This window comes from Aythya ferina (assembly GCF_964211825.1).
Source record: "Aythya ferina genome assembly, chromosome: 14".
Taxonomy (NCBI): domain Eukaryota; kingdom Metazoa; phylum Chordata; class Aves; order Anseriformes; family Anatidae; genus Aythya; species Aythya ferina.
In genome coordinates this window covers 12,859,661-12,886,670 of record NC_140312.1, presented here as the reverse complement: position 1 = coordinate 12,886,670, position 27,010 = coordinate 12,859,661, and the positions used below count along the sequence as shown (strand labels likewise).

The window sequence follows — 27,010 nt, the reverse complement described above, 5'->3', positions numbered from 1 at the left end:
CGATAAAGGAGCGGCGCAGAAACCGCGGTGGGTTTTTTTGTGTGGTGGTTTTTTTTTCCCCTTTGCCAGAATCTTCTAATGAACCCAACAGGCGCCGAGAGCCCATTGTCTCGATCGTTTGGGAGCAGGTAACGGCTCGGTTGCGCCGAGGCCCGGCCGGGGATGGCGGCGGGTGCGCGGCGCCCGGCCTAGGAGCGGCGGGACCATGAGCGCCCGCCCCCCCGCACAGGTAACGGGGCGCCGCCATTTCGCGCTCGGGGCGTGCCCCGCTCCCCTTTGCCAGTCACGGCGGGGCGCCAGGAGCTTCGTGCGTGCCCCCCCACACCCGGTTTCTCGGGGAGGCGGAGGGCGGTCTCGAACCCGGGGCCCTGAGGTGGGGGACGGGGAGGGAGGGGGGGGGCTCTAAGCCAAGCCCCGCCCCGGCGGCGGCAGCGCGCGGACCATGAGGATGAGGCGGGGGCCGGCGGCGCGGCGGCGCTCTCGCGAGAACACGGTGAGCGGCCTCGACGTCTCGCGAGAGCGGCGCCGGCGGCTCCCCCCCCCCCCTCCCGTTCCCCCCTCAGACGGCGGCGGGCGCGGAGCGGAGCGGGGCCGAGGCGAGGGCGGCCGCCGCCGGGCACGTGAGCGGGCGGGCAGCGGGCGGCACGGCCCCTTCCTTCCTTCCTCCTTCCTCAATCCCTCTCCCTCCCCTCTCCCCTTCTCCCGTCCCTCCCCCGCCGCTGCTGCGACAGCGACCGGGAGGCGCCGCCGCGGCCCGCAGGTAGGAGCGGGCGCTGCGCCCGCCCGGCCCGCCGCCATGTTAGGAAGCGGCGGCGGCTGCGCTGAGGGGAACCGTGAGGGGTGAGGGGGGGGGGGAGCCGCTATAACGGCCCGCAGAGCCGAGCCGGGGGGGAGGCCGCCGCCCGCAGCGCCCCCGCCCGGTGCCGCGGCCCCGAACAAAGCCCCGCGGCCCGGCCCGGCCCTGCCCGCGGCCTCCCCGCGCTGTGGGGGCGGCTCCGGGCCTCGGTGCCCCGCAGCGAGCGGCTGGCACCGTGCTGCCCCCCCACCCCCCCCCCACCCCGGGGCGCTGAGGGCGGCGGGCTCCTTCCTTCTGCTCAGGCTCCTTCTGCTCAGTTTCACTTTTCTGGGGTTGGGGCTGCGGAGTTTTTGTCCTGCGGCGGATGAGCGAACGGGCCCGTGTGGCTCCCGCGGTCAAAGTAATGAGCGGGGAAGCGCCTAAAATAAGCGGGAATGGGGAGGAAGTTTCGGAGAGCCTCCAGTGCCGCTTTGTTGTAGTAAACGGAGCGGTGAGGATGTAGAAAGAAAGCTGAAAAATCCACCTGAAGTCTGTAGCTTTTTTTTAAACGAAGCATACCTTTGGGAAAAAAAACACTCAATGCCGTTTTGAAACGATTGAATAATCTAGCTTCTTTTTTTTTTATTCATCCTTAAATTCTTCAGTTTTTTTAAAACTAGGTGGAGTAGGTGCTTCTGACTTCCTAGAGTAAGATAAGTGGAGAGCAGCTTCTGTTGAAAATGTCTTTTAGACCTGCTACTGTTGTGCCTTGGAAGAGGAAAAAGGAGTGTTTTCTCTAACTCGTTTGTAAAGAATTTCCTGTTTTATTTTTCTGAATTTTGGGACATAATAAATGAAAAAATACATATATATATCAAAGCATCTATTTATCAAAATGCAGTGAAGCATATATTATTTTTTTAATGTGTTATCCAGAAATTAGTGAACTTTTGTCTTGGAGCTTTATTCAGAAATACACAAAATGATTCATCAATTAATTATGGGGAATAGTTAAATTTGAGTGAGGGCACTGGCAGTTGAGCCCTGTATAAATGTTTGATCAGTGTTAACCAAGTATCTGTACTTTTATGCTATGCACTAGTTAAGGAGATGAAATATAAGTAAGAAATTAAAAAAAAAGTGATTGTTAATGATTCTAGTGAGGCTTGCAAGGTGATGAGCCTTTTATATGCTTGTTTTATTGGAGCTATCTGGAGCTACCATCTTTCCAAAACTTCAGTTTCTGGTTTTTGCACGTATTTGGGTATGAAATACATCCCAACACTTAAGGCTGGGGCAAAAAAAAAAAACAAAAGAGAAATTCCGAACCAGACCCTTAGAATGTGAATATCCATGTTCCTAAAGGCAAAATGAAGCGGAGGAAAACCCAATCAGTCTGAAACACTAAGGATCTGTGGTATTACAATCTGTTCAACTAAAATGTGATCCATATCTAAACGACAATTGCCTGGTCTGTTCAGGACTGCCAAAAGCTCATTAACTCAGGGGAAGGTACAGAGGTAAATATTTTGTGCTGCCCTTCTCTAACGCACACCCATCTGCTGAGGGTTTTGTTGAATGCCAGGATAGTTTGTGATCTAGCACTTGACAGTGCTTGGGGAAGCTGTTGTAAGCAAAAGCTGCAGAGAAATGACTTTCATTCACTTTTTGTTCACTTACGAGTATTTGCATAGTGGCCGTGCTGCTTGCATTCTTTCTTAGTGCTCTAAGTCAATGAGTCCTAAAAACAAATGCCCCACAGTATTTCTGAGCTAACTTAGTTTGCAAGTGTTTAAAGAACCGTATTGTGTAGCTTTAACTTAAAGGAGAGGTTTTTTCTTTGGGCACTAAAATGGGCAAATAGGCCCTCAATTCTTCTCTGCAGCTAGAGTATGTCTCAGTGACCTCATGAACGAGATTTCAGTTGGGAAAGAATGCAAGTTTATCCCACTTCTAGAAATGCCTGGAGGCAGACTTGCATTCACTGATTAGTCAGAAGGCTTTTTAATCGCTTAACAGATCAAAATGCAATTAAAAAAAAAAAAAGTACAATTGGTTCCTTATTGGAGCGATGCACTCCCTGGTTTGGTCTGCATTTGGATCATTTTGTGTGTGGCCTATTTCCTTTTAAAATACAATTATGGTATGTTCTGTGCTTCTGTAAAAGTTATGGTGCCTGGAAGAGTATTCATCTCCAAAACTAATGGGAATGAATAGAGATTGTCTCCTCGCTTTGGCAAGTGCTTGAACACATGGTCGTTATTACCAGAGTTTCTAGTCTAAGATCCTAAATCATTCCGCAGTGACTCTTGCTGGCAGACCCCTTTGTTGAACTAAGTCCTAACGGCTTCATGGAGCTTTTCATAGGTGCTGGAACCTGTGTGAATGCATCTTATTGTAGAGCTGGAGCCTGACCTTAGTCACAGACAGTGGACTTGCAGTGGTAGGAGGGAGCGCATGGAAGCCATCGAGGTAATCGTGTGTTTATGGAGCCGTCAGTGCAGATGATGGCATTTACTCTGTGTGCTCCTGGCTGCCTGTCTAAAAATAGACATTTTTTTTCCCTCCTTCACTCTTTCTGTACTGTTCCGGGGTTCTTTGTTTCTATTCTATTGTTTCTGTAAAGGAGTAAATGTACTCTGCAACTTGAATTGATGAAATTATGTAATTAGCAGTAATAGGAACTCAGCATCTTATTTTTGCAGTATTCTCTTATGCATTCAAGTGTTGGAAACTGTAAGTTCTTTGAAGGTTCTTAACTGTTAAACTAGTTATTTTAATTTCCCATTTACAAATAAGTCTTTTCATTTGTAATGCCTCTCTGTTCTGAAGCAATCTTCTGTTACAGTAACTTCAGATCTCAGATTGCCACGTGCTCCTCTGATCAAGCGAGTGAGATGAAGCTGAAAGTAATCCTAAGAAATGAAACTCTTTGAGTTGTTCTGCGAGGCCTGTAACAGACTGTCTGATCTGCACAAAAAAGTGCATGCATCCCGGTGCCAGGTGCTGCTTAAATTTTTGAGGTCACGATCCTTGGAGATCCACTGAATGAGATGTGTGTTGTTTTCTCACCTGTAAAACAGTGATATTAAGTAACCACTCTGAATACTGCTATCTGAAATGGGTGATAATTTGCATTTTCTGTATGTAACACTGCTAGACAAATTGAGCTTCCTCCTTAGCCTTCGGAAACACAGCGGCCTTTTATTCTCCAAGTCAAAGTAACCGCGTAGGCTTGAAATCCAGTACATTCGGTCATTCGGCAGCCAGAAAGCATCTGCTTCTAATTTCCTTGCAAGTTCTTGTTTTCACTACCAGTATTTCTCAGAGCAACATGCAGAGCTGTCTGTCTGAATTTGTAACTTTGACTTCCAGATCTCTTCTGTAGATAACCTTTTATGCCACGATGTGTTGGAGACAGCTTTGCTGAGAAGCATATGGATTCTTCCAAAGCAGAATAGATGGTTGCAAAATGCAATGCTGCACTGAAATTAACGCCTAAGGGAGGAGGGGGGAAAAAATGTACATCTTTATCCAAAAAGCAAGGATTTGTGGATGAAAAACATTTATATTGAGACTTTTTTTCAAAGGTGTGCAGTCTTCAGAGGTCTTGTTACAAACTGAAGGTGTATTTTTCAGCTTGTAGATTGCTTCATGTCTTTATTATAACAATGTACTCAAAGCACATTGAATTTGATGACGTCATTTTGGTTTTCAAGTGAAAGTGAAACTGACTAGAAGGTGAAAGCTTTCATTTTTGAGACTTCTCTGTTAATAGTGTAAGAATGGGTATAAGGTGAGATGCTCTAAGAAACTGAAGAATTAAAAGTATAATGTGTGTACACATAGTGAAGAAACCGAGTAGTAGAAGGAATAGGAATCTGAACTACTTTCAGCCTATATCGATGTTCCATAAAAGGTAGTAATTTAAGATGACCAATGTGATCAATGTGTCCCAAGAACTTACCGAATTAAACTGCTTTCAGGAACAAACCTAAAATTTGCAGGGAACAAGAGTTCTATCAGTTATATTGATAAGAATTTAAAATCAGTTTTCCTTAAAAATTAAAAAGTCCTTCTATAGTGTTTGAAAATCAGCCTTACAGCCTTATTTTGGCCTTTATTTGGCAGCTGTGTATTCTGTAGGATTGAAGTTTCTCGCTTTTGTTGTCTGCCTTTACAGAAAACTCTTGTGCTACTTGTAGATATAAAGTTTTTTTTCCATTGTCCACATTTTTCTGGAAATCTCGTAACATTTTGACTTTAAACTTATTTCAAGACAGCTTCATGTTGTATATTTTCAAATCTCAGTATGTCCAAATTTCTGACCACTGATCTTAAAAATGTGTATCTAATGGCCTGTCTGTTCCTGACATAGCTGAAATTACCTGAAGAACAATTAGCATGACACTTTCAACTCAGCTAAATCGTATCTGGATCTTTAGATGCCTTTGTTCAGTCGCACTCATCTTGTTGCTGTGACTCAGTCGATGGCACATTCGCTTAAAAGCCACCAGACTTTGGTCTGTGAGACTTGTCTCTATCAGGTACTGACGTGAAATCTTTCATAAGAGATCAATGCAGGAACCTGACCATGTGGAAGTTAAATGTTCTTTGCTCTGAGTTTTAGAGCTCTTTCCCCTCCTTGATTCGTTGTTTTCTTCATCAGATCTGGAAGAGGGGGGATGTTGAGAGTACAGCAGCAGTGGTAAGGTGACAGTGATGTGACGAGTAGCAATTTATCTCAGAAATTTCTAACTCTAAATAAGTCAGAAATGTAGTTTCTCTAAGGGCACCCCTTAGATACCTGATCAGGTGTGGGGCAGCTTACGGGTTAGCACACCAACTGCAAAGGTCATTTTCCATCATCAGCCTATACATCTTAACTGTTCCCTTTGTGCTTTTTCATAAGATTGTCTCTCTGTCTCATTGTTTTTCTCCATTTCCCTGCTTTTATTTTTCTCTTGTTTGCTTCTTTCTTCTACGTGGGTTTAGCAGCCGCATGGCGTCATTGTGTAAGTGTGGGGTCGAGGCATGGCGTGGAATCGGGTTCTCTGCAGCCCAGTTCCATGCAAGACTGGGATGTGTTGGGTTTTGTTCTCTGATAATCTCTCCAAGGCAGTGGACGATGAACTGCCAATAGAAAATTGTGACAAGAGGATTAGTGAGCATCTGTTGAAAGAGAAAGGATTATTTTGGAAAGTGGAGAACTTTCCTGATGTAGTGAAAACCGGAATGGTGCGGGTCCTTGCATTAACAGCAGGACACACCGTGCCTTTCCTGACCACGTGGCTCTCTGCTGAATCACTGCGAGGGTCTGGCTCCTAAAGCTCCCTGGAACATCTGGCCGCGTGTAGCAGCCGTTAAGTTCCGTTTCAAGCCAGTCTGAGTGTGCGAAGGAGCTAGAAGGAAACGGGTGCGTTAAAATGGAGGGAGTGAGGAATAACGTGCAAAATGGTTGGAAGAGTATCAAATTGAGTAAGGTAAAGCATGGTACTCAGATGAACGTTTCAGTGTTTTCTCTTTTTTGAACTCAAGGGAGTCTTGATTTTACAGTGTAGTTCTTAAATGCTTTCTGTTTGGTTGTACTTAGTGTGTTGAGCCTGTCCTGCATATCTCGCTCACTGTTTGCTGTGCCTGCCCTCTCTGTATTCCTGTTTCATTGCTCTCCTCTGATGCTTTCTGCAGTGCCTGTCTTCAGCCTCAGAGACTTTTAAACTTATTTTCATCCTCATGTTTCTTAATCTCTGACTCTTAACCCAAATTACACAATTTAATGTGCTAGCAAGTGACTCAAAATCCCAAGATTTTAAAAGCACAAATGAAATAAGAGTTCAGATGGGTCGATAATGGAATATACAGAAAGTTGTATAAAACAGTTACACAGAATTGTCTTTGAAAAAGTGGGTTTTATATACTCTCTCTTGTAGAATCCATTATTTTTCTGTATAGGAGCATAGTTTTATAACGCTGCTACCTTCATATGAAATAGAAAAAATAAATTTGAAGTGCTTTACAGCTTTAAAAAAAAAAAAAAAAAAGAGAGAAACTTTAAGTACTTGTGAAACAGGGCTCTGAATTGAGCCAGCAGCTGGGATGGAGGCGCACATGTAACCTTGACCTTTTTTTCTTGTTTCCAGTACAAGAGAAATTGCCTCCTACACAACTGGTATCTTCAAGGAAAAGTTCTTGCTTTCATTTTGTCCTTTCCATTCCTCCCTAGACATACCTGTTCTTAGAAGCTGACTTCATTTGGAGCTGTGCAATTTATGCCTAATTCTTTTTCAAGCCATTATGTGTTTTATGTGCAACGGAGTAGCAGTGCAAAAACGAAATGGCTCTGCAGAGGTTTGGAAGGGCTTTACTGCACTCAGGACCCAAAACAACGTATTCCCAGCAGAAAGGTTTCATGTGGGTGGAATTGCTCTAAATTCTGTGTATCCGTCCCAAAGCTGAAGCAGCATGGGGAAGACGTATTACAGGGTATTTCTGCTCTCCACTAGTAAAAACAATATTTTCTGAAATATATCCATTGCACCAAAAATACACTGTGGATTTTGATGTACTCTGTAGTTAAAAAATTAAAGTAAATGGAGTAGAACCAGGTATTTAAGTGCTAGGTGAGGGTTTCTGTGGGCTGCAGGGCAGGTAGCCAGCCCCGTGAGCTGTAGGATCTTTAACTGCCACATGTGGTCACGGTGTCAGTGCCAGCCCCAACCACGGAAGCAGTGTGCTGGTAAGAGACATGCTGCTGCTGCCTGGCAGCGCTGGCTGCGGCGTGGTGCCATCTACTGACCTCCCAGGGGTCTCTTTGGGCAGGAGCAGGGTTTCCTTGGGCCGCCCAGCCCAGGGCTGAGCCTGACCTTGTGTAGCTTGAGGTCTGAAGGTCCAGGCTGCTGTCACAGCTGCAATGTAACAATAAAGAGTCACTTCCCATGTGCTGGTAGCTGTATAACTGCAATTGGAGCAAGAGGTCTTATTTACTTCCTGCAAAATTAAAAACTTGGTTTTGTCATTCACATCTGTCTTCACGTCGGTAATTTGATTTTTACTGCATAAAGATTGAATATTATGTTTGGTCTCATTTACCAGATCTTACAGCAGAAGCTTGTTGCCCAAACTTCAGTTACTTTAAACTTCCTTTCGTCCTGTTCTGTGGTGGTATAGGTTTCATTTTCAAGTATGCATGATATGCCAGAGTCATCTCGGATTCTGTGGACTTAAGGTGTTTTTGTGGTCTTCTCATAGAATACAGGGTAGCAATGTAGGTTATAAACCAAACCAAAAGCAGAGATCAAGGCTTATCTGCTAGTAAACTTAGATGCTTTCAGACATCCCAAACTTCGGAAACTCACTTGTCTTCGGTATGAAAGTAGTTTTTTGTAGACTAGTAGTAGTATGTACAGGAAACACTGCTGTATTTTTATCTGAAATGATTTATGTAGGTTCTGGGTACATCTTGAATCTGTTGTGTAATAAAAGCCTTGTAAGATTGAGCTCTTTAATGTTTTAGATCAACATGATGCATAAGTTTAAAACTGCATCTGTTTAAAGGGATTTATGACTAAAACTGCTTGTTTTTCTACAGAATTGTCTGGTGTTTCTCAGCTTGAAGAAGATCTGCAGTCATTATTGATCCTCTTTCTTGGCGTTACCATTTTTGAAGTGAAGTTTGCCTAGCTTTCTAGTGTGAGCTTTCTTTTCAGCCATCTTAAACCCAACCAAACAAAGAGATTTTGATCCGTAAAGTAGACGAGCTATAGTTCTACAATGTCCAAGTCATTCCAGCAGTCATCTCTAAGTAGGGATTCACAAGGTCATGGGCGTGACCTCTCTGCAGGAATAGGCCTTCTTGCTGCTGCTACCCAGTCTTTAAATATGCCAGCATCTCTTGGAAGGATGAACCAGGGTACTGCACGCCTTGCTAGCTTAATGAATCTTGGAATGAGTTCATCATTGAACCAACAAGGATCTCATAGTGCACTGTCTTCTGGTAGTACCTCTTCCCATAATTTGCAGTCTATATTTAACATTGGAAGTAGAGGTCCGCTCCCTTTGTCTTCTCAGCACCGTGGAGATGCAGACCAGGCCACTAACATTTTGGCCAGCTTTGGTCTGTCTGCTAGAGACTTAGATGAACTGAGTCGCTATCCCGAGGACAAGATTACTCCTGAAAACTTGCCTCAGATCCTTCTACAACTTAAAAGGAGGAGAGCTGAAGAAGGTTATGGTAGAGATGGCAGATCATCCACACGGGAACCACCGTACAGAGTACCTAGGGATGATTGGGAAGAAAAAAGGCATTTTAGAAGAGATAGCTTTGATGATCGTGGTCCTAGTCTCAACCCAGTGGTTGACTACGACCATGGAAGTCGTTCTCAAGAATCTGGTTATTATGACAGAATGGATTATGAAGATGACAGATTAAGAGATGGAGAAAGGTGTAGGGATGAATCTTTCTATGGTGAGACTTCGCATAACTATCATAAATTTGACAGTGAGTATGACAGAATGGGTCGTGGTCCTGGTCCTGAGAGATCTCTCTTTGAGAAAAAGAGAGGTGCTCCTCCAAATAGCAATATTGAAGACTTCCATGGATTCTTACCGAAGGGTTATCCCCATCTGTGCTCTATATGTGATATGCCAGTTCATTCTAATAAGGTGAGTTACGCACCAGATGCTTCTATTTTCCTTTACGTTGTAGTATCTGTTCTGTTTTTACCTATTTCTTTAATTATTTCTATAGCCTGGTTGCTTTTGAAATGATCTGAAAGTTGGTTTGAGAGTGAAAAAGGCACTTGGTTTATTTACAAGGTAATTGTTAATAAACGTTGTAAACCAGGGCTTTACATTAATGTATTTTGTTTGCCCAGATTGCTTAACTTCCAGTCAAACAGCTATCATCTACTGGGTATCTTATTTGTATTTTACATCTACATGTTCTCTTAACCACAAACATCTGGCATTTAAGCAGTTTTTTGGTGGGTTTTTTATTTTTTGTTGGTTTGGGGTTTTTTGCAGTGTATCTACTGTGCCATTCGGGAAGCTAGTTTCAGCTCTCCTCCACATCTGTCTTGATTGCTGGTTTATACGTAGTTAAGATGCATTCTTGCACAGTTCTGCTTTTTCCCTGTCCAAAGGGAAAGAGTTAATGTAGAGCCCTGGAACTTATTTGCAAAAGTAAAAATCACGTTTTAGATTAGCTCATTCTTGCCTTTTTAATTTCACTTTAACACTCTATCTCATACTATGGCTGAAATTTGTCGTCATTTTTCTCCTTTTTCACAACTCTCTTAGACACTTCAAACTCACTTTTTATTGTCACATGTTGCATCTATCCCTGTAGACTCTCCGAGCAATCAGTCTGCCGCTGCAGTATCCTGCTCTGTGTTCCTAGTAGTGTTCTTTACTTGGCTCGCAAGTAGAGTGGATCTTCGAGTGTGTTCAGTTATGCTGAGACCTCCCTCTTAGTTTATTCATGAAATAGTTCAGCTCTCTGCAAAGGTGGCAGCGTACTCAAAATGGCCCGTTTACTCAGACGGTATTTTCAGAGCCTTCTCCCTTTCAGCTTTTCCAATTTTACTCATCTTGCTGATTTTCAGTGTACTTGGCAATTTAATTGGCTAATTGGCTAATACAGTGCCCCTCTTGTCACAATTGGTGACTAATTAGCTTGAAGGCCTTCAATTGAAAATGTAATACATGCGATTACTGTAAAATTGGTACAATGTGGAATTGCTGTTACTAACCATTTCTTTACAGTTACCTTTCAAAAAGTGCTGCTTCTATACATCTAATCTTTCGAAACATGAGAATTGTTCTGTCCCTCTAAAGAGACGATCAAGACATTTTAGAGCACATGCTGTACTGATCCAACTGATCTGAAGCTTTATTGTAAACTTGTGTTGCTTTAATTATTTTATGAACAACAGTCACAGTAATCCAGGTTTCTTGCCCTGTATTTGACATTCATTTTTGAAAAAGGTTTTAAGTATTAACAATTGAGATGCCACGCACAGTTTTGTAAAAAAAAGAAGTTCACTTGGTTAGATTGAAAACAAACTTCTGAGGCCCTTGAAGATGGCAACCAGTACTCCTGTAAGTAGGGTTCTTTTTAGCACTTTGTTTTAAAGCCTCGCTGTTCTTCGTGTGCTTTGGTATAAAGATCTGTTTAAAGGATATCCAACCTGAAATATCTTTCCAAGTACGAGAAATACCAAATTCTTTCCACAGTGTACCTTAAGTGACTGACTCCTTCTGTAACACACGAACCCATCTTTTTTAGCGACATGCTTTGACTTAAACTGCTGAGAACACCATAAAATATTTGAGATTGGATCTTCTGTGTCTTATGACCCAAGTTTGGGTTTTGTTTCTATTTCAAAAATCATGTCACGGCAAGAGTTGTTCTTTCTCTCCTTTTTTCCTCCGCTTTGCATACCGAACAGTTACAGAATTTGCTGTTCTGTATCTCTCACAAAATTCAATTAAGTAGAACAGAACTTGTGAAGTAATCGGATTTGAACCAAAATGTATGGAAAGCAGAAAGGGAATGCTATTCTTAGCTGGGACAATGTAAACTTATTTCTACGGTATCAAAATCTCATTTTCCCCATCCCCTAATAAATATAGTATAACATTTAAAAAAAAAAAAAAAAAAAAAGCATGATAAAGCAGTATATCTTTTAAGCCCAAGGAGGGAGGTAAACACCCTAAATGTACCTTAGCCTGGCAGGCTAGTCCTGTTTTTTTCTTTTTTTTTTTTTTTTTTTTTTTTGTGATGTTCTTAATTGCTTTGATTTGAAGTGTATGTATTTGTGATCCAGTTTGTTTTGTGTCTAATTATGAAGGAAATTTTGCCCCATTTTTTTCAGGCATTTTGTCAGTCTTGACAGCTTGGTCAAGGAACGAGGTGTTAAATGTGTAGGGATTGTTTTCCCTGCCAAAGACAAAGGCTGATGTAACACGAGCAGATGAATTTAGAGGTTAAATGCTTGAAACTGTGATATACTCAAAGGGAAAACATGGCCGTGTCCCTAATAATGGAATATCTAAAATTAGGTGCTTAAGTTTGGCCTAATTTTCTAAAGAACACCATGTCCTCATGCTTGCATCAGTTGAAGCAGAAGTAATCTGTGTTTTAATAAACTCGATTCAGAATTTCTTTAGCTTAACTTTGGGCATTCATGTTAATTAGTGTCTAAGTATCTGGGGCCCTGCAATGAGTGGCACTTCAGACTGGGTGTAGGAAGGGAGCGGAGGGATGTTGAGATTAAGAACTGTATTAATAAAGGGGTAATAATGTAGATGAGCTACTGTTGTTCTGAAAACTTTCCCTGGGGGAAAAAAAATCCTGTTTTATACGTTAAATCTCCCTTTTTTGCCAATTTTTAAAAAGCTTTTGAAGTATAAGAATTAGGTCCCCCAAACTTTGGCTCTAGCTTGCAGATAATTTCAGTTTATAATAATTTGAAAGTACGTGTTAAAACAGCTTCAAAGGCACGTTATGTCGAGCAGAATCAGCCGCTGAGGCTTTACAGATAGGGCACCTGAATTTAGAGGGTTTTTCAATGTTTAAATTTCTGTACCATAGCACTAAAACTTGTTACTGAGTTTTAAACTGAAGAACCTTTGGTTTTAGGTACTGCATGTTCCAGAGATAGAGGGGCTTGCTTGTGGGTTTGGGGGGCTTTTTTTTTTTTTTTTTTTTTGAAGTCTAATGGCAAGTGTATTTGTTAATTTATAGTTGCAGAGCCTACGTCTTACTGGCTTACAAGAAAAAGTAGTGCTCTCATTTTACATCTTGATTTAAAAAAAGAAAGTTTCATCCTGTTCCATGTTATAATTTGTAGCATGGAGTAATATTCCAGTGCAGTTTTATGACAGTACTTCGTGGGAGACTTGAAATCCCTTTTTTTAATCCCTTGTGGAAAGTGCTAGATAGGCTTTTAGCGTATGGAAACGGTGCAGTGAGCCTCAGAGTGTCTCATTGTAACCAGAGGGATGGCTGCAGCGTGGTGGAAACTAAAAAATCAGGAAAGATCATTTAGGAAAAATCATTTGCCAGTGCTGAGCAGAACATGAAAAGACAAGACATCTAAAACAGTTGGCCAACGCAGTGTGTGTTCACTTCTGAAAATGCAGCTGACAAGAAAAAACCTCCAGTTGTTAAGCTGTCCCCAGAAGATCTGTAACTAGTTTCCCCCTCGTTGCTCTCCATGAACCCAAAGCCAACTCACCCTGTACATCTGCTGCTGATCCCTTGCTTACAGACCAGCGGAGTGGAAATAACACCAGGGGCTTACCCTTGGGTAGCCATGGGACTGAGGAAGTCCTGTCACTTTGTAGGGATATCCCAATGTGGTGGTCAGGCACCCCGCACTTAAATAAAGGAAGAGTCCCCATGCCTTCTCTCATCTTGAAATAAATAGCTGGGAGGTGAGCTCCCTTTGTAATAAAAAAAAAAAAAGCCTCGTTCCTTACTAGTGCTAAGGCCAGAACCAGAGGGAATTGTACATTTAGCAGACACTGGTAAGCCTCTAGCTAATGTAAAAAAATAAGAATAAAAAAAGAGCTCAGGTAGCTTGGAGGGTGCAGTTAACGTCCTTTCTCATTACTCAAGATGCTGGCTCTTCTGTAGTGGCTTCTGTAATTGCACAATGTGTTACCCATTGTGCTGCTCACTGCCCCAGCTCCTTCTCTAGACATGAGGGATAGTTGCATTATGAACTTCACTCTCATACTGAGGTAATTTGGTTTAATTCCGTTTTTCCTCCCTTGTACCATCTTGATTAGGTCCCCTGTTTGTCTTGATTATTCCCCTCCAATGCTCGTGTATTTTTATATTTCGCATATATAGTTGTAGTTTGTCCTAGCTATGTACTTTCATTCCTTTTAGTCTTTCCTTTCTGAATTCCTTGCAGTTTCTCGACTCCTTAATGGTTTTAAAAACTTGAGTGTTTAGTTTGCATTAATCTTTGAAAGTCCGAGGAATAAAGCAGAGAGAGTAGAGGAAATTCTAAAATTACTGGAAAAAAAAAAACAAATCTCAGCATCCAGTTGTGAAGGTTGAAATTGCAGTGCTACACACGCATACTGTAGCAGTTACCCTCCTGCAAGCTTTGCATGCTGAGGCAGGACCAAGCCCTAGATCACAAGGCATTTTTCATCAGACACCTTTTCACCCAGGCTAGAATTTAAGAGGTGGGTCCAGTTTCAGTGTGACTTCAAAGTGCACACACACACAATTATTTTGCTATTTATGTATGTAAGATACTTCAGTTTAGAAGAGAAGATACTGCACTACACAGCGTTATTTTTGTTAAAAATGGCTTTCCATATATGGCTTTTAATTTTTAATTGTTTACTTTGCTGCAGGAGTGGAACCATCATATCAATGGAGCGACTCACAGCCGACGTTGTCAGCTGCTTCTCGAAATGTATGAATTTGAAGTACATTCTTGTGGCGTGAGGGCGTGTATAAGTAAACAACTGTCAACTGTGGTGCACAAAGCAGGTTTAGAAAACATGCTGTGCATTGCAGGGAATAAAGATGTGCTACTTAAAAGAGCATTTTCAGGGCACAAAGGGATATTGGTTTGTAAATTTTGAATCCTCCAGATTTAGGATAACTCTAAAATATTACATATAAGAGTCTAATCATGAAATCATCAAGGTTGAAAGAGACCTTTGGGTTCACCAGGCCTAGTTGCCCCCGACTGACCGAGTGCCCCCACTGAGCCGTGTCCCCAGGCACCACGTCCACACGTCCCTTACACACCCCCGGGGTGGGGACCCCCCCCAGTGCCCCAGGCAGCCTGTCCCAGCACTCAGCCACCCTCTACGGGACCAAATTCTGCCTGAGGCTATTTCCTTGCATCCATGCAAGTCACTTGAGGTTTTTTTGTTTGGTTGGTTGGTTTTTTGCTAATCAGGCTTGATCCATTGTTGTTTTTTTGTAAAGGGAACTCCTGATATATGCAAATTAACGTATATATTGACAGCCAGGTTGTATTTAGTGTAGGAAGTTTCTCTGAATGATGCTTTGTCCTTAAATACTACTCATGTTTCTGGTAGCAGTACTGTAGTTGGCAATGTTAGCATGTGTTGTTTATGTAACGTGTAAAGGCATTGCTGTTCACTTGATAATTTTATACCTGTGAGCGGTGATTGGATTTTTCTTATCTTTTTTCTTTTTTTCTTTGCTTTCAAGATACCCAGAATGGAATCCTGACAGTGATTCAGGACATGGAATGTAAGTAGTAACGAATGATGGACAACAGAAATTGCACTGTTATTCTGCTGGTTTGAACAATACAGTCTTAATCAAAACTGCACAGTTTTGGTTGCCTTTTAATCTTGATGCTTTGAAGTACCTGTTACTTTACGTGAAGCTCTTTGTAACATTTGATGTGAAACATCCTACCTTCTTCAAATGGATAACTGTCTGTTTTCTAGTAGCTGAAGAGCAGCAGCACAAGTAGCTAAAGTTGACTTGTCCTTGGATACTGTGTAGGAGTTGGGTGGCTGGACAATAGAGATGTCACAGATTTTGTTTCAAAATTAAGGTTCTCTTTCCCTTTTTCTAGGGGTGATCCCTTTATGTTGCAGCAATCCACAAACCCTGCACCAGGAATTCTGGGACCCCCACCACCTCCGTTTCACCTGGGAGGACCTCCTGTTGGGCCAAGAGGTAACAATAACGTGCCCAGAGTGGATGTCCTTCACTTAAACTTCGGCTCATGTGAAGTACCAGACTTCAATCAGTTGTGTTCTGAAGTTTTTCAATGTATCAGGATTTGAGTGAGAGTAGTTAGACACTGAATGGTCCCAGCAGCAACACCAGCTTTTCCACTTGCTGTGCTTGGGGATTTAGTTGTGTTTTTTCTTAACCTACTTTTACCGGACTTCTTGATTTTTCTTTTTTGTGTTTTTAGTTTTGTTACTGGTGTTTTAGAACAAGAAAAAAAAAAAAAAGGCTCTCTCTCTTAACAGTGGAACTGAAATACTTTTACTTTTTTCCCCTATATATATACTTTCCTTCCATGCTTTCACCCATCCCTTGACTACCAGACACATTATTACTCTTTTTATCAGATGTTTTATTACAATCAATCAGCACGTTATGGGGCTTTACATTTTTTTCCTGTCTAGAAGTCTTTTGTGTGTCTTCTGTTGAGCTCTATGTTAGTGGATTTTTGTTAAATTTGCAAGAACTGAATGTCATTAGTCTTTCCCTTAATGAATTTGACAGATTTGCAAGCCTTGTCTTCACAGGAAGGCAGAATAAAAATCAGGTGTTCACATGAACTTGTTACTTCTTACCTTCTAAATAGTTTGAGTGAGTAAAAAAACAAAACTAATTAAATGTAGATATCCTGGTGGATTACATGTCTTTAGAGACTTTAAAGGAACATTTAAATATAAAAGCATATGTCATGCAATTTCATTAAAAATAACTGATAACTTTTCAAAACATCTCTGATTTTTTAACCAAGGTATTTGAAGGACTGTTTCCTCCAGGAGTCCCTAGTGAAATGTGTGTTATGATAGAATTGGTGCTATTTTAGAACCAAAAGTAGGATTCTTTTTCTGCAGCTAGAACTTCCATTGTAAGAAGTCTGTCTTCTTGGAGATTTCAAACCTTTTATATATGAAGGCATTTTTCTATGACAAATCTTACTCTAAAACAGGAAAGATGTTTTTCACGATGCTTTACTTATTTCCTGGTGTTTCAGCTCATTAGTAAATGCAAGTTCTTCTCTAATATTGAGGCGAACAGAATCAGGAAGGACCTGAAGCTGCAAGAGCTCTGAAATGCACAACATTAACAGCCTTTTCAGACTGTTAATGATTAAACGATTTCTTAAAACTTGATGTCATTCTGTTTTAGTATTACAAGTGACGTCTGTCTCTTCAGAACTTCTAAAGAGATGTTAATAGCCTTGTGGGTTGAACTAAACTTACTCATTCCTTTCATTTTTTGAAGGAGCTGGAAATGGAAATATGCAAGGACCGAGACACATGCAAAAGGGCAGAGTGGTTAGTATTAAAAGTTTTTCTAAAAATCTTGGAGGAACATTAATCTTTTTTTGTGAATATGCGTTTTGTTTACTTTCATAAGATGTTCTGAATGAATGTAGTGTCTTTAAAGTAGTCAGATATTGAGACTTCTTTGTGTGGGAATATTGAAGCTGTGGAATGAGATTGGGGTTTCATTGTACTAAATGCTCTACAAAATGTGCTAAAACTGTACGGACTATTTAAATGTTACATAACCTCTTAGGAAGAAGCTGTGCAGCACGATCACAAAAAAAGGAGGCTTTGGCACAGCAGGCGTCTTTCTCCATGAGAATCCCTGGATATTCTATGGCTTTTCTGTGTGTCTAGTTTTGATTACTAATGAAGATTTAAAATATATACATATATCTTGAAAGACTTTTTAGGTTCCCTGGTACACGTGTTGTATATGTGTACTTTTGTCTTCAATAGGAAACAAGCAGAGTTGTTCACATCATGGATTTCCAGAGAGGGAAGAACTTGAGATATCAGCTGCTTCAGCTCGTTGAGCCATTTGGAATAATTACAAATCACCTGATTCTAAACAAAATCAATGAGGTAAGATTAAGCACTATAGTAGTGCTGTTGGCACTGCTTCCTTTCTTTGATATGTGTACTGTCTGACCTGAAATTTTCATAAGAGAACTTGGCTACCAAGCAAGATTACATGCTTGTCACCAAGATCACATGTGAAGGGAAGAGTGACTAGTATGCTTCTTTTCACAAATGCGGTAATACTGCATTTTAAGGTAAATATTGTTAGAATTCCATCTTGTTGTTGTTCCCACCTTTCTTAAAAATACACTGTTGGCAAGTTCTGTTCTTGTTTTAATATCCTCTGAAGGCTTATTTGGTCTTAGTTTACTGAGACTGTCATATCTTGAAGGGTGGAAAAAGCCAACATGAAGTGAAAAAGCCTGAAGGGGGGAAGGAAGCAATTGAATGTTCTGAATCCAAATGTAATTGAAATGTGAACAGAGTAGTTCTGTTTGTGCACCTAAATAAATTATGTGAAATTCATACTGAGCTCTGCAGGCCAGTTAATGTTGTAACCGAAAAGCAATTTTCATCTTTGATACAGACATTTTTACAGGAAAGCAAAGAGCTAGAGATTTCAAACAGAAATACCAGTTCCTTGAAGGAGTGGTGCTTAATCTGGTTTTGTATGATTTCAGGCATTTATCGAAATGTCGACCACTGAAGATGCCCAAGCAGCAGTAGAATACTATTCGACAACTCCAGCGCTCGTATTTGGTAAACCAGTCAGAGTCCACTTGTCACAGAAGTACAAAAGAATAAAGGTAAAATACGTGGGCTTTTTTTCTTGTTACCTTACTTTCATTTGGGGCAGTCATTGTTACGAGGCCATTACATTTACATTTTTACTCCTAATCTAGCTACTTCTCTGCTATTTCAAGTTAATCAAGGGACAGAGATGCATATAACTTACTCATTGCTTTAAGTGGTTCAGTATTAAGTACATTTTGTGTAGTATGTACTTTAACAAATGCATTCACTCTTAAATTTTAGAAACCCGAGGGCAAACCTGACCAAAAAACCGAGCCGCCAAAACCAGAACTTGGTCGTGTGATTCACCTCAGCAATTTACCTCATTCGGGATACTCTGATAACGCAGTGCTCAAACTGGCTGAACCATATGGAAAAATTAAGAACTACATACTCATGAGAATGAAGAGTCAGGTAACTGACCGTAGGAACATAAATGTGTGGATTTAAACTGAGGCTCAACAGTGAGGTAACTGATGCCTCTGTAGGCTGCTGCTGCAGCATAGATACCGAAGTTACTAGAGGGCTGTGTAGGTGGTGTTTTGCTATTTAGCTTACTGTGAAGTGTTACTGTAACGTGAGCTGGTATTTTTTAAATAAAAAAGTAAAACCATGCCCTAGCTGTGAAGCCAGCATATTTAGCTTTCAAGCTTAACTTTTTGCTAGGCACATCTCCTAGGCATTTTGAACCCTTTTTCTTAAGGTTGAAGAAGCAGTGCCTATGGGACACTGACAAATATCTTCTAGTGTTATATGTTTCTTTCACTTACCCTGTATTTTTCATTCTTTAAGCAAAAGCAGTACTGCTGTGGCTCTCAAAATGGGAAAAAAAAAAAAAAAAAAAAAAAAAACAACTTGATGATTAGTACAAACACTTTTGTATGCACATGTACTTCTAAGCATACACAAGAATTTAAAGTCTCTAGTTCTAATTTTTTTCCACTCCACTGTCCCAACTTGTTGTTCTTACCTTCATTTAAATAAGAAATGTTTTCTTTCTTCAGAGATGAATTCCACAATACCACACTCATGTTGTTGAATCAAAAATTACTAGAATCTATTGTATGACCCCCCTAAGAAGTCCACCGTGCCCTTTTTTCACTGCAGAAACAAAAGAACCTTGCCCAGTTTGATGCAGAAACAGCTTTCTTCTATCTGCTGCTGATGCTCAAACCCAGATGTGCAAAGCTTGCTCAGCAATCTTAATGTGTTATAGGCTTGTTTCCATGGAGGAACATCTCATAAAGCAGGGCTTGTAGGCCAGCATCTGCTGCATTTCTATTTCAAACTTCTTCTCAAACCCCTGGATTTCTTTGGTACCTTGAAACTCGCAGATACTTTAGCACCAAATAAATGAGTTCCATATTCCAGATGCTTTTTTTTTTGGACTCGATTTACACTTTAAGGTGACTTTCAGGTTACTTAAATACATATTTTGTTTCTGAAACTCTCTAGAGGATTCAATTACTGAATTCAAGATGAAGGAGATGTAGAGCGCTTTGGGAAGTACTGACATGTTTAGCTAGTTTGGAGGGGATGCATATACCTGGATCTCATCATTTTGTTTCATCTTCTTGAAGTGCTGTGTTCTAAGTTAACACTTCCACTGGCAAAGCTATTTGAGTGTTTTGTGGTAGTTTCTGATGTGTATTTTAATCTTTTCAGGCTTTCATTGAGATGGAGACCAGAGAAGATGCTTTAGCTATGGTTGAGCATTGTGCCAACAAAGCGCTTTGGTTCCAAGGCAGGTGTGTGAAAGTGGATTTATCTGAAAAATACAAGAAATTGGTGTTACGGGTAAGTACTGTTTTTAGTAACTGTTTTGTAATTATAATTGAAGGTGTAAAGTGGAAGACAGCTATCACTTATTGAGAATTCAATGCCGCTTTTAAAGTTATTCATTGTCATATTTTCTAGCGACTTAAATGGTATTTAGTAGGAGTATGGTGTTATGAATTGTAGAACAAAGTAAAAGGAATCTCCTTTCAGATTTAAAACATGAAAAACCAAATTCTAAAGTAATTAGTGTAGATTTTAAATAAACTTTCTCTGCTTAAACATTCTGTAATGTGGATTGTTTCTTCTCCTTCTCCTCTGTCAAATGAACTGTGATTTAAAATGAGAAGCTGGGTGGAAGACCTATGTGCATTGTAAGACTTTGTCAAGCTCTCTAATTAGTTTTTAAATAGAGTCTTTTTATTGTGCAATATGGAGAAATCTTACTATTGCACATGGTCACATACCAAAAATGAATATTTAGTGGCAAGTTCAAATACTTAACCAGTGCGCTGACTTGTATAGTATTAATATGGAAAATAAGTGGAATTCTCTGTTCAGTAACTCTTATTTAAGGGAAATGTAAGTCTTCAGCTTTCTATGTATTCCACTTCTAATGGTAGTGAAAAGAGCATAGATTAAGACGAACTTCTTGCCTTGCACTGTGTCTAATCAGTTCATAAACAAAAGAGCTGCTGTATATGACTTTCCGGAGCAGGCTATCCCATTTTTGTATCAAATAACAGATCGTTTTCGTGAAGAAAGACTGGGGATTTCTAGGTTCATGAAGTCCTGTCTAACATAACAGCAATTTATTGATTATAAGCTGGACATTGTATAAGAGTACTTGTGGATTAGAATAATTGGAAGTGCTTGACTAGATTTTACGGTATAGTCTGAATTAATGCTGCAATGCTTCTATAAATAATACTCTACTGTGATTTATGATTTTTCTTTTAGATTCCAAACAAAGGAGTTGAACTACTGAAAAAGGATAAAACTAGGTAACTTTCTATTATTAAAACAGAACACTGTTTAAAAGAAACATAAAAATACGTTATACAATGCATAGAAGTTGTACAAAAGAAGTCTGGCAAGCTCTGAGATTAACCGTTTCTAATACGGTACCTATCCTTTTCCTTTAATGAAGGAGATTTCACAGCCTCTTCAGGCTCCTCAGGAAATCTGTTCCAGTCCTTAATTATCCTCGCCTTCCTGCAATTTATACCCACAAGCAGTTGTCCTATCTTGTAAGGACAACTTGCAGCAGCCACTTGAAGACTCGTGTTATGTTTCTCTCAAGCTTCCATTTTCTGAACTAAGCACTGAGTTTTCAGGCTTGTCTTGAAAAATATAACCTACCTTTTTTAGTCATTTCTGGGTGCTCTTCACGTTCACAAACAAGTATTCTTCTTTACAGAAAGAGAACATACTCTCCAGACAGCAAAGACTCTCCAAGCGACAAGAAGTCTAAGACTGACGCTGCTCAGAAACCTGAAAGTGGCAATGTGGAAGATAAAATTAAAGAAGAGAAACAAGATGATGCTGCCGAGCCATCAGGCGCTAAAAGCACTGAACAAACAGACCAAGATGAGCCTAGTTTACTCCTTGAATCTGAAGATGAGCTGCTAGTGGATGAAGAGGAAGCAGCGGCACTGTTGGAAAGTGGCAGCTCAGCAGGAGATGATGCAGATGTTGCCAATTTAACTGATGTGACTACTGAAGTAAAAAAGGAGCCAGCTGATGATGTGACCGTAAAAACTGAGGGAAATGTTGTGGCCAATCCAGCAGCAAAGAAAAAACTTAAAAAGGTAATCGTATAGCAAGGTACTGGAGCATAGAAAACACAAATTTGAATAGCAAACCTCATTCTGTTTTAGATAATTTCTGTGGGTCTGTCTTTAAAATGCATGCATGTTGTGCCTGTCTGAAGAGAAACAGGTGTAAAAGCCTCTGTGAAGAAAATGGAAGAACCCATTGGATACAAATTACAAATTAAGTCAGTTAAAAATCAGTGTTTCTGTTTTGACAAAAACCAGTAACTTGTGGGCTTCCACCCAAATAATTTCCTGGGATTTTTTTTATTTTCCCACTTTTCTCTTTGCTCCTCTCTTGACTAATATCAAGCAGCCAGGAACTGTTACTCCCAGCAGCCTGGCTGTAGTTACTCTTTGAGCACGGAGCAGAAAAAATGATATTGAAAAATATTTGAGGCTTGAAGCTGTTTTACACTTCAGAAAATTACATGTGTATCTACTAATTATGTTTAGCCAGAGAGGTAAACATTTTTCTCACCAGATGATCACACACTCTCATGTTTATGTCCTCTTAGCTACTTTTTTTCCTGTTTAAATCTTACTTGGTTATGCGGAGTAGCCTGCAAAATGGCCAGTATGCAAAGTTGCAGTAACTTCACTGACTGGAATGTTGCTTCACCAAAAAAAAAAGAAAAAGCAAGGCATGTTCCTTGCTCTTAATGAGTGCAGTGTGCGTGCCTTTTGATTTTGGAGAACCTTTCTGTCAGGGAGCTAGGTACGTGGTGTTGGCGTTAATATTGCGGATGCAAGTGGCAGTGACCGTTTCTTGTTATGGGGCTACCTGTCAGGATAACCCATCTCAAAACAAACTTGTTTCCTTGAAGAACATATCCACACATAGAGTGTGGATGGAAAGCTAATGCTGTTTCTCTTGCTCTACAACTCATGATTGCTGTTAAGCCTGTGAAATACTGATGTCTCCGTATCTGCAGGAATGTTGAAAAAAAAAAAAAAACACAAAAAAACAGATTTCAGAGAAATTTGGTGTCTTAATGAAGCTGGATTTTAAGAAACCTTCATTTATTTATTTATTTATTTTTAAAGGGGAAGCTCCAAGCTTTCCAGTGGTTGGAAGAGGGCTCTTAGTATTTCTTTTAATGAACTTTCATACTATATTAGTGGGCACAGAATTATTCTGAGAAGGTCCAAAATGACATTCACTTATTTTTTTTAAAATTTTCCTGTTAGGACTTTCAAAATAAGTATAATCAACAAGCTACTGAAATTATCAAGTTGCAGATATGTTGATAAAAAAAAAAAAAAAACATTGTAATATTAAAATACTTATTCCAAAGTTGAACACTTGACTCTAGAACAGTGGAGTACATTTAAAAAGAACTTGCTACATTTTGAATGAGTGAGATAGGTGTTGAATAATTTTAGCTTTTTCTGGGAAGTTTGGAGAAGCTGTTTCTCTTCTGAAACCTAAGACAATTTGAGGGGAAGCATTTAAGAATAAGCTGACTTAAGGAAAACATTTTCTCAACAGCGATACGTAGGTGGCTTTCCACGGAGCATGGAAGGCTTTGTCACTCTAGATGAAGTTGGTGATGAAGAAGACTCGGATCATCAGAAACTTCGCAAGTCGGGTTTGGCAGTAAAAGCTGCTGGCAAAAATGATGATAGTTTGGCAGAAATCAAGGTAGACAAGATTGAGGAGCCAGAGCAGGAAAATGAAACGCTAGAAAATGGTACCAAGACTGAAGAAAATCCGAAGGCTGAAGCTGCTGAAGCTTCTGATACCACAACAGCACAAGATACTGAGAAAAATGCCCACGAAAATACAGACACCCAGGATGAACAGGAAACAAAGAATGTCCAAGAGAAAGCTGCTGTTCCAGATGAATTTAGGATTGGGCCATACCAGCCAAACATTCCTGTTGGTAAGGCTGTTTCCATTTCTCTTCAAATATGCCTCTGTATGTTGCAGTAGCATTTCTCATTTCATTTGACTTTTATTTCTGGCAGTGCATTGCCTTTGAGCCTTTCATTTTAGGGCTTCCCACTCTTCTCTCCTTCTTCACTCCTTCCCTACCTCTAGTTTTCTCTTTCTGTTATTTTTTCCTTATTTTCATACAGTTCTCCATAACACTTTCCTTAGGCAGAAATTAAATTGGAAGAGGTATATTTTAGCAACACAAATTCAATTAATAGCACAAGTCACAGTAGTGATATTAGTTTAGATTCATACTAAATACTCAAAACTCACAAATTGATCACAGAACGTTGTTAGTTCTTTTGAAGGGACCAATAAAATAGACCCTTAACCTGAAAAGTTGATTTAAAAAAAAAAAGTCTGCACATATTTAGTTATTACTGTAGGTCCCTGGCTTGAATAAACTAAACCAACGACTTTTAAAGACAAAGCAGCTTTTAATGTAAAGTGGATTATGGTTTAAGATTTAGTTTGAAATGACATATGACATTAAAAAAAATTGATGTAGAGTAGATCTCTTAGTTTATTTTGTGGTGTTTACTTCTCTAGGTGTGAATTATGTGGTACCCAAAACAGGGTTTTATTGCAAATTGTGTTCCCTGTTCTACACAAATGAAGATGTTGCAAAAAAGACCCATTGCAGCAGCCTTCCTCATTATCAAAAGTTGAAGGTAAGGCAAAAACTTGTTCATTTTAAGTGGCGTGATTCTTTCCTGGGGAATAGATCTGAATGAAACCGGACTGAAGAAAAATAAAATAAAAGCTTCCAGGCAGTGGAAATTGGCTTATTCTATAACTTCTAACTCAAGGTAGATATCTCCAAAACTTCATCTTTTGAGAATAACAGACAGGATACACCTTTTAAAAGATGGGTTCCAGCATTTTTTTTAATAAACTCTGATTAAAGAGGGCATTCTGATTGGATTAGACTGCAGGCTTAGAGCTAGTGGCGCAAAGTAAATACTGGTGACTCAAATCTCTTCCAGTTGTCCCTTTGAGAGTATTTTTAACCAGTCAACAGAACTTAAGCTGAATTTACATATTTTTGTTAAAAATCCATATTTGCAACTTCTGATTTTGTGAGCATGTTTTGCAGTTTCTAATTGGATTAGGTATCACATGATTGCATGGCATGAATGGTAATGCTGCTGCTGTATTTTTGTGTACTGTGAGCTGCTTTGAAACACCCCTTCCCAGAAAGGGAAATCCTAAACAAAACTCTTAATTAACGCAGTGTTCACATCAATTGATTTCATGTCAGTCAATTATTGAGCTGAAATCAAAGTCAGTGGGTTCCATAAGGAAGAAGGTGGCATCTCAGATCTCAAAACGTTTGCTTTCCCTCTTGCAATGCTAGGCAACCCTAAAACAAATGTATTTGAAAAGGCAGGTGGCAAAAATAAGTGTCACAAAGCAAACAACATTATCAAGAATTAGATCAGAAAATCAACTACCATGCAGAATCCTGTAGTAAGAAAACCTCACTTCATCCATCACCCATAGCTTTTTTCTTTTTTATTTTTTTTTCCATTGAGGTACCTGATTTGGGGACTTTAAAGACTTGCTGTATAAGGGGACATGGGGCAAATGATCCAGAGAGTTGTTTACAATTTATTAACTTGATTATGTAAATTAAATGTGTTCTGATTTGCTTTTTCTGTGGTACAAATGACTGGTGAATGATCTGCTCTTAAGTGACTTGTGATGCTGGTGTGGGTTTAAAATTGGGGAGGGAAGGGGAAAATGCATTTTTTGTTTCAGTGGCAAGGCACTTCTCCAGCTGGGATTCTTACTCTCTTTGAGAGTGGTAAGAGTAAATAATTAGATGAATTGATGTCACTACCAAATACTGAAATGATACCAAATTCCTCAAATTTCCAAAGCAACCCTTCTTTAGGGAAGGGAGATGTTTTGTCCCTGGCACTGTAGATGGCTAATTCCAACCAGGTAAGTAGCACAACCACAGTTGTGAGTCCATGATGAAGTGGAAAGTAACTTTCTTGGCTTGCCAGCCTGTTAGGAAGACACTAATGGCAGGACCACGTAAAAGCTTGCAGAGGCTGCTGTTTGGGTGTTTGCTGTTGGTGAGCGGTGTGCTCAGTATTTTAATGATAACGTAGCACTTGAAAGATCTGCTTCATGTCAGCATGTGGAGAAGTGCCAGTCTTGTTTGTTTGACCTCTGCAGTTGGCATTCATAAATTTTACGAAGTGAAAATTGGGTTTATCTTTATGGTCTTGGTGTCGGGACTGCAAGAAACTCTTAAATATATCCAAACTTTGGTTGGTTTCTTTTAACAGAAAATTCTGGATAAAATGGCAGAAGACCACAGGCAAAAGAAAGAAGCATAAAAGGAAGGACGGATGTAAGGAACAGTGGCTTTGTTTTTAATGTTAATCTTTTTTAAAAGCAGTACAAGTAGTAGATGGAAATACTGTATTCTTTTTTGTTTTAGTGAAATACAGTAGGCATTATAGGTCTATTCATGTGTTAAATGTTGTAGCAAAAAGCATAAGCAGTTAAGTTAATGACAAAAATTTGTTCTTAATGTGGGAATGGCAACCAGTTTTCGTTTTGGCACTTCGAGCTATTAAAGACAAAATATTGCATCTTTGTGGAAAGCTCATCTATGGCGAGAAAATTTCCTTTAAGTGAAATTTACTACTTTCAAGCTTCAAAAATTTGTCTTTCCATTCTCAATAAAGAAATAAAAAGTAACACTGTATTTTTTTCATCTAGAACATTCCATATTTCAGTCTGAGCCTAGCAGATACTTAATTTGGAGTGTAAGGCTGTCATTGCATTTCACTTTTGAAAAGTCTTTAAATGTAAGTTGCATTTTTAAATGTTGAATTGCAGTTTCTTTTAATGTCATTGCTGTTATATAGCAAATAGGAAAAGTAGTGATTAGTCAGCTTTACAACTTTGTGATTTTTTTTTCTAAGCTCTTGATAGACTTTCCTATTTGGCTATACCTTGTATTTTTAGTGGAAAAGTAAATGCCCATTCTCCTCTGACCAGTATTATTTCCTTGAGCTCTTCCTGCTTTTACTTGAATCTTGTAGCTGTCGTACACTTCTGGTATAATCAAAAGCAGCATTTGAGTCCTGAAATGTAAAAAGGTATCTTTATATTCTTCACATGTAATTTTTTCATACCTGCATTTTAAAACTGTTTTTGTTAACCTGGTTTCGTCAAGGATCTTTAGAACTGTGCTCTTAATGTACCTGCACATGTGATATGTGAACAGGAATTTGCATGTGTAACCTGTGTTTATCTGTAGTTTTTGTTATTTACTGCTTATTTGTGAATTCAGGTTACTAAAGTGATTTACCAATAAACAAAGCTAGGCAATGGTAA

The 27,010-nt window shown here is 39.8% G+C and overlaps 1 protein-coding gene across 9 annotated transcripts; it reads left to right on the top strand.

Annotated features, from left to right (window-relative positions):
* MATR3 (matrin 3) lies at window positions 1–27,010 on the top strand. Of its 9 annotated transcripts, none has more exons than XM_084535451.1 (15): window positions 1–27; window positions 8,364–9,436; window positions 14,153–14,214; window positions 14,988–15,029; window positions 15,364–15,467; window positions 16,764–16,816; window positions 17,267–17,392; window positions 18,010–18,135; window positions 18,365–18,535; window positions 19,787–19,918; window positions 20,858–20,901; window positions 21,318–21,708; window positions 23,204–23,597; window positions 24,200–24,321; window positions 25,951–27,010. In XM_084535451.1, the coding sequence occupies exons 2-15, from the start codon at window positions 8,546–8,548 to the stop codon at window positions 25,999–26,001; spliced, it is 2,709 nt and encodes a 902-aa protein (XP_084391577.1). In that variant the 5' UTR covers window positions 1–27; window positions 8,364–8,545; the 3' UTR covers window positions 26,002–27,010. The 9 variants fall into 9 exon arrangements, with proteins under 9 accessions (XP_084391577.1, XP_084391581.1, XP_084391576.1 ...); XM_084535450.1 differs by lacking the exon at window positions 1–27 and adding an exon at window positions 207–229; XM_084535448.1 differs by lacking the exon at window positions 1–27 and adding an exon at window positions 603–760.

Coding starts and splice junctions, on each gene's coding strand:
- MATR3 (XM_084535451.1), top strand. CDS start 8,546: ATGTCCAAGTCATTCCAGCAGTCATCTCTAAGTAGGGATTCACAAGGT. Junction 17,393..18,009: donor TTCTAAACAAAATCAATGAG/GTAAGATTAAGC, acceptor GTATGATTTCAG/GCATTTATCGAAATGTCGAC. Junction 19,919..20,857: donor ACAAGAAATTGGTGTTACGG/GTAAGTACTGTT, acceptor TTTTTCTTTTAG/ATTCCAAACAAAGGAGTTGA.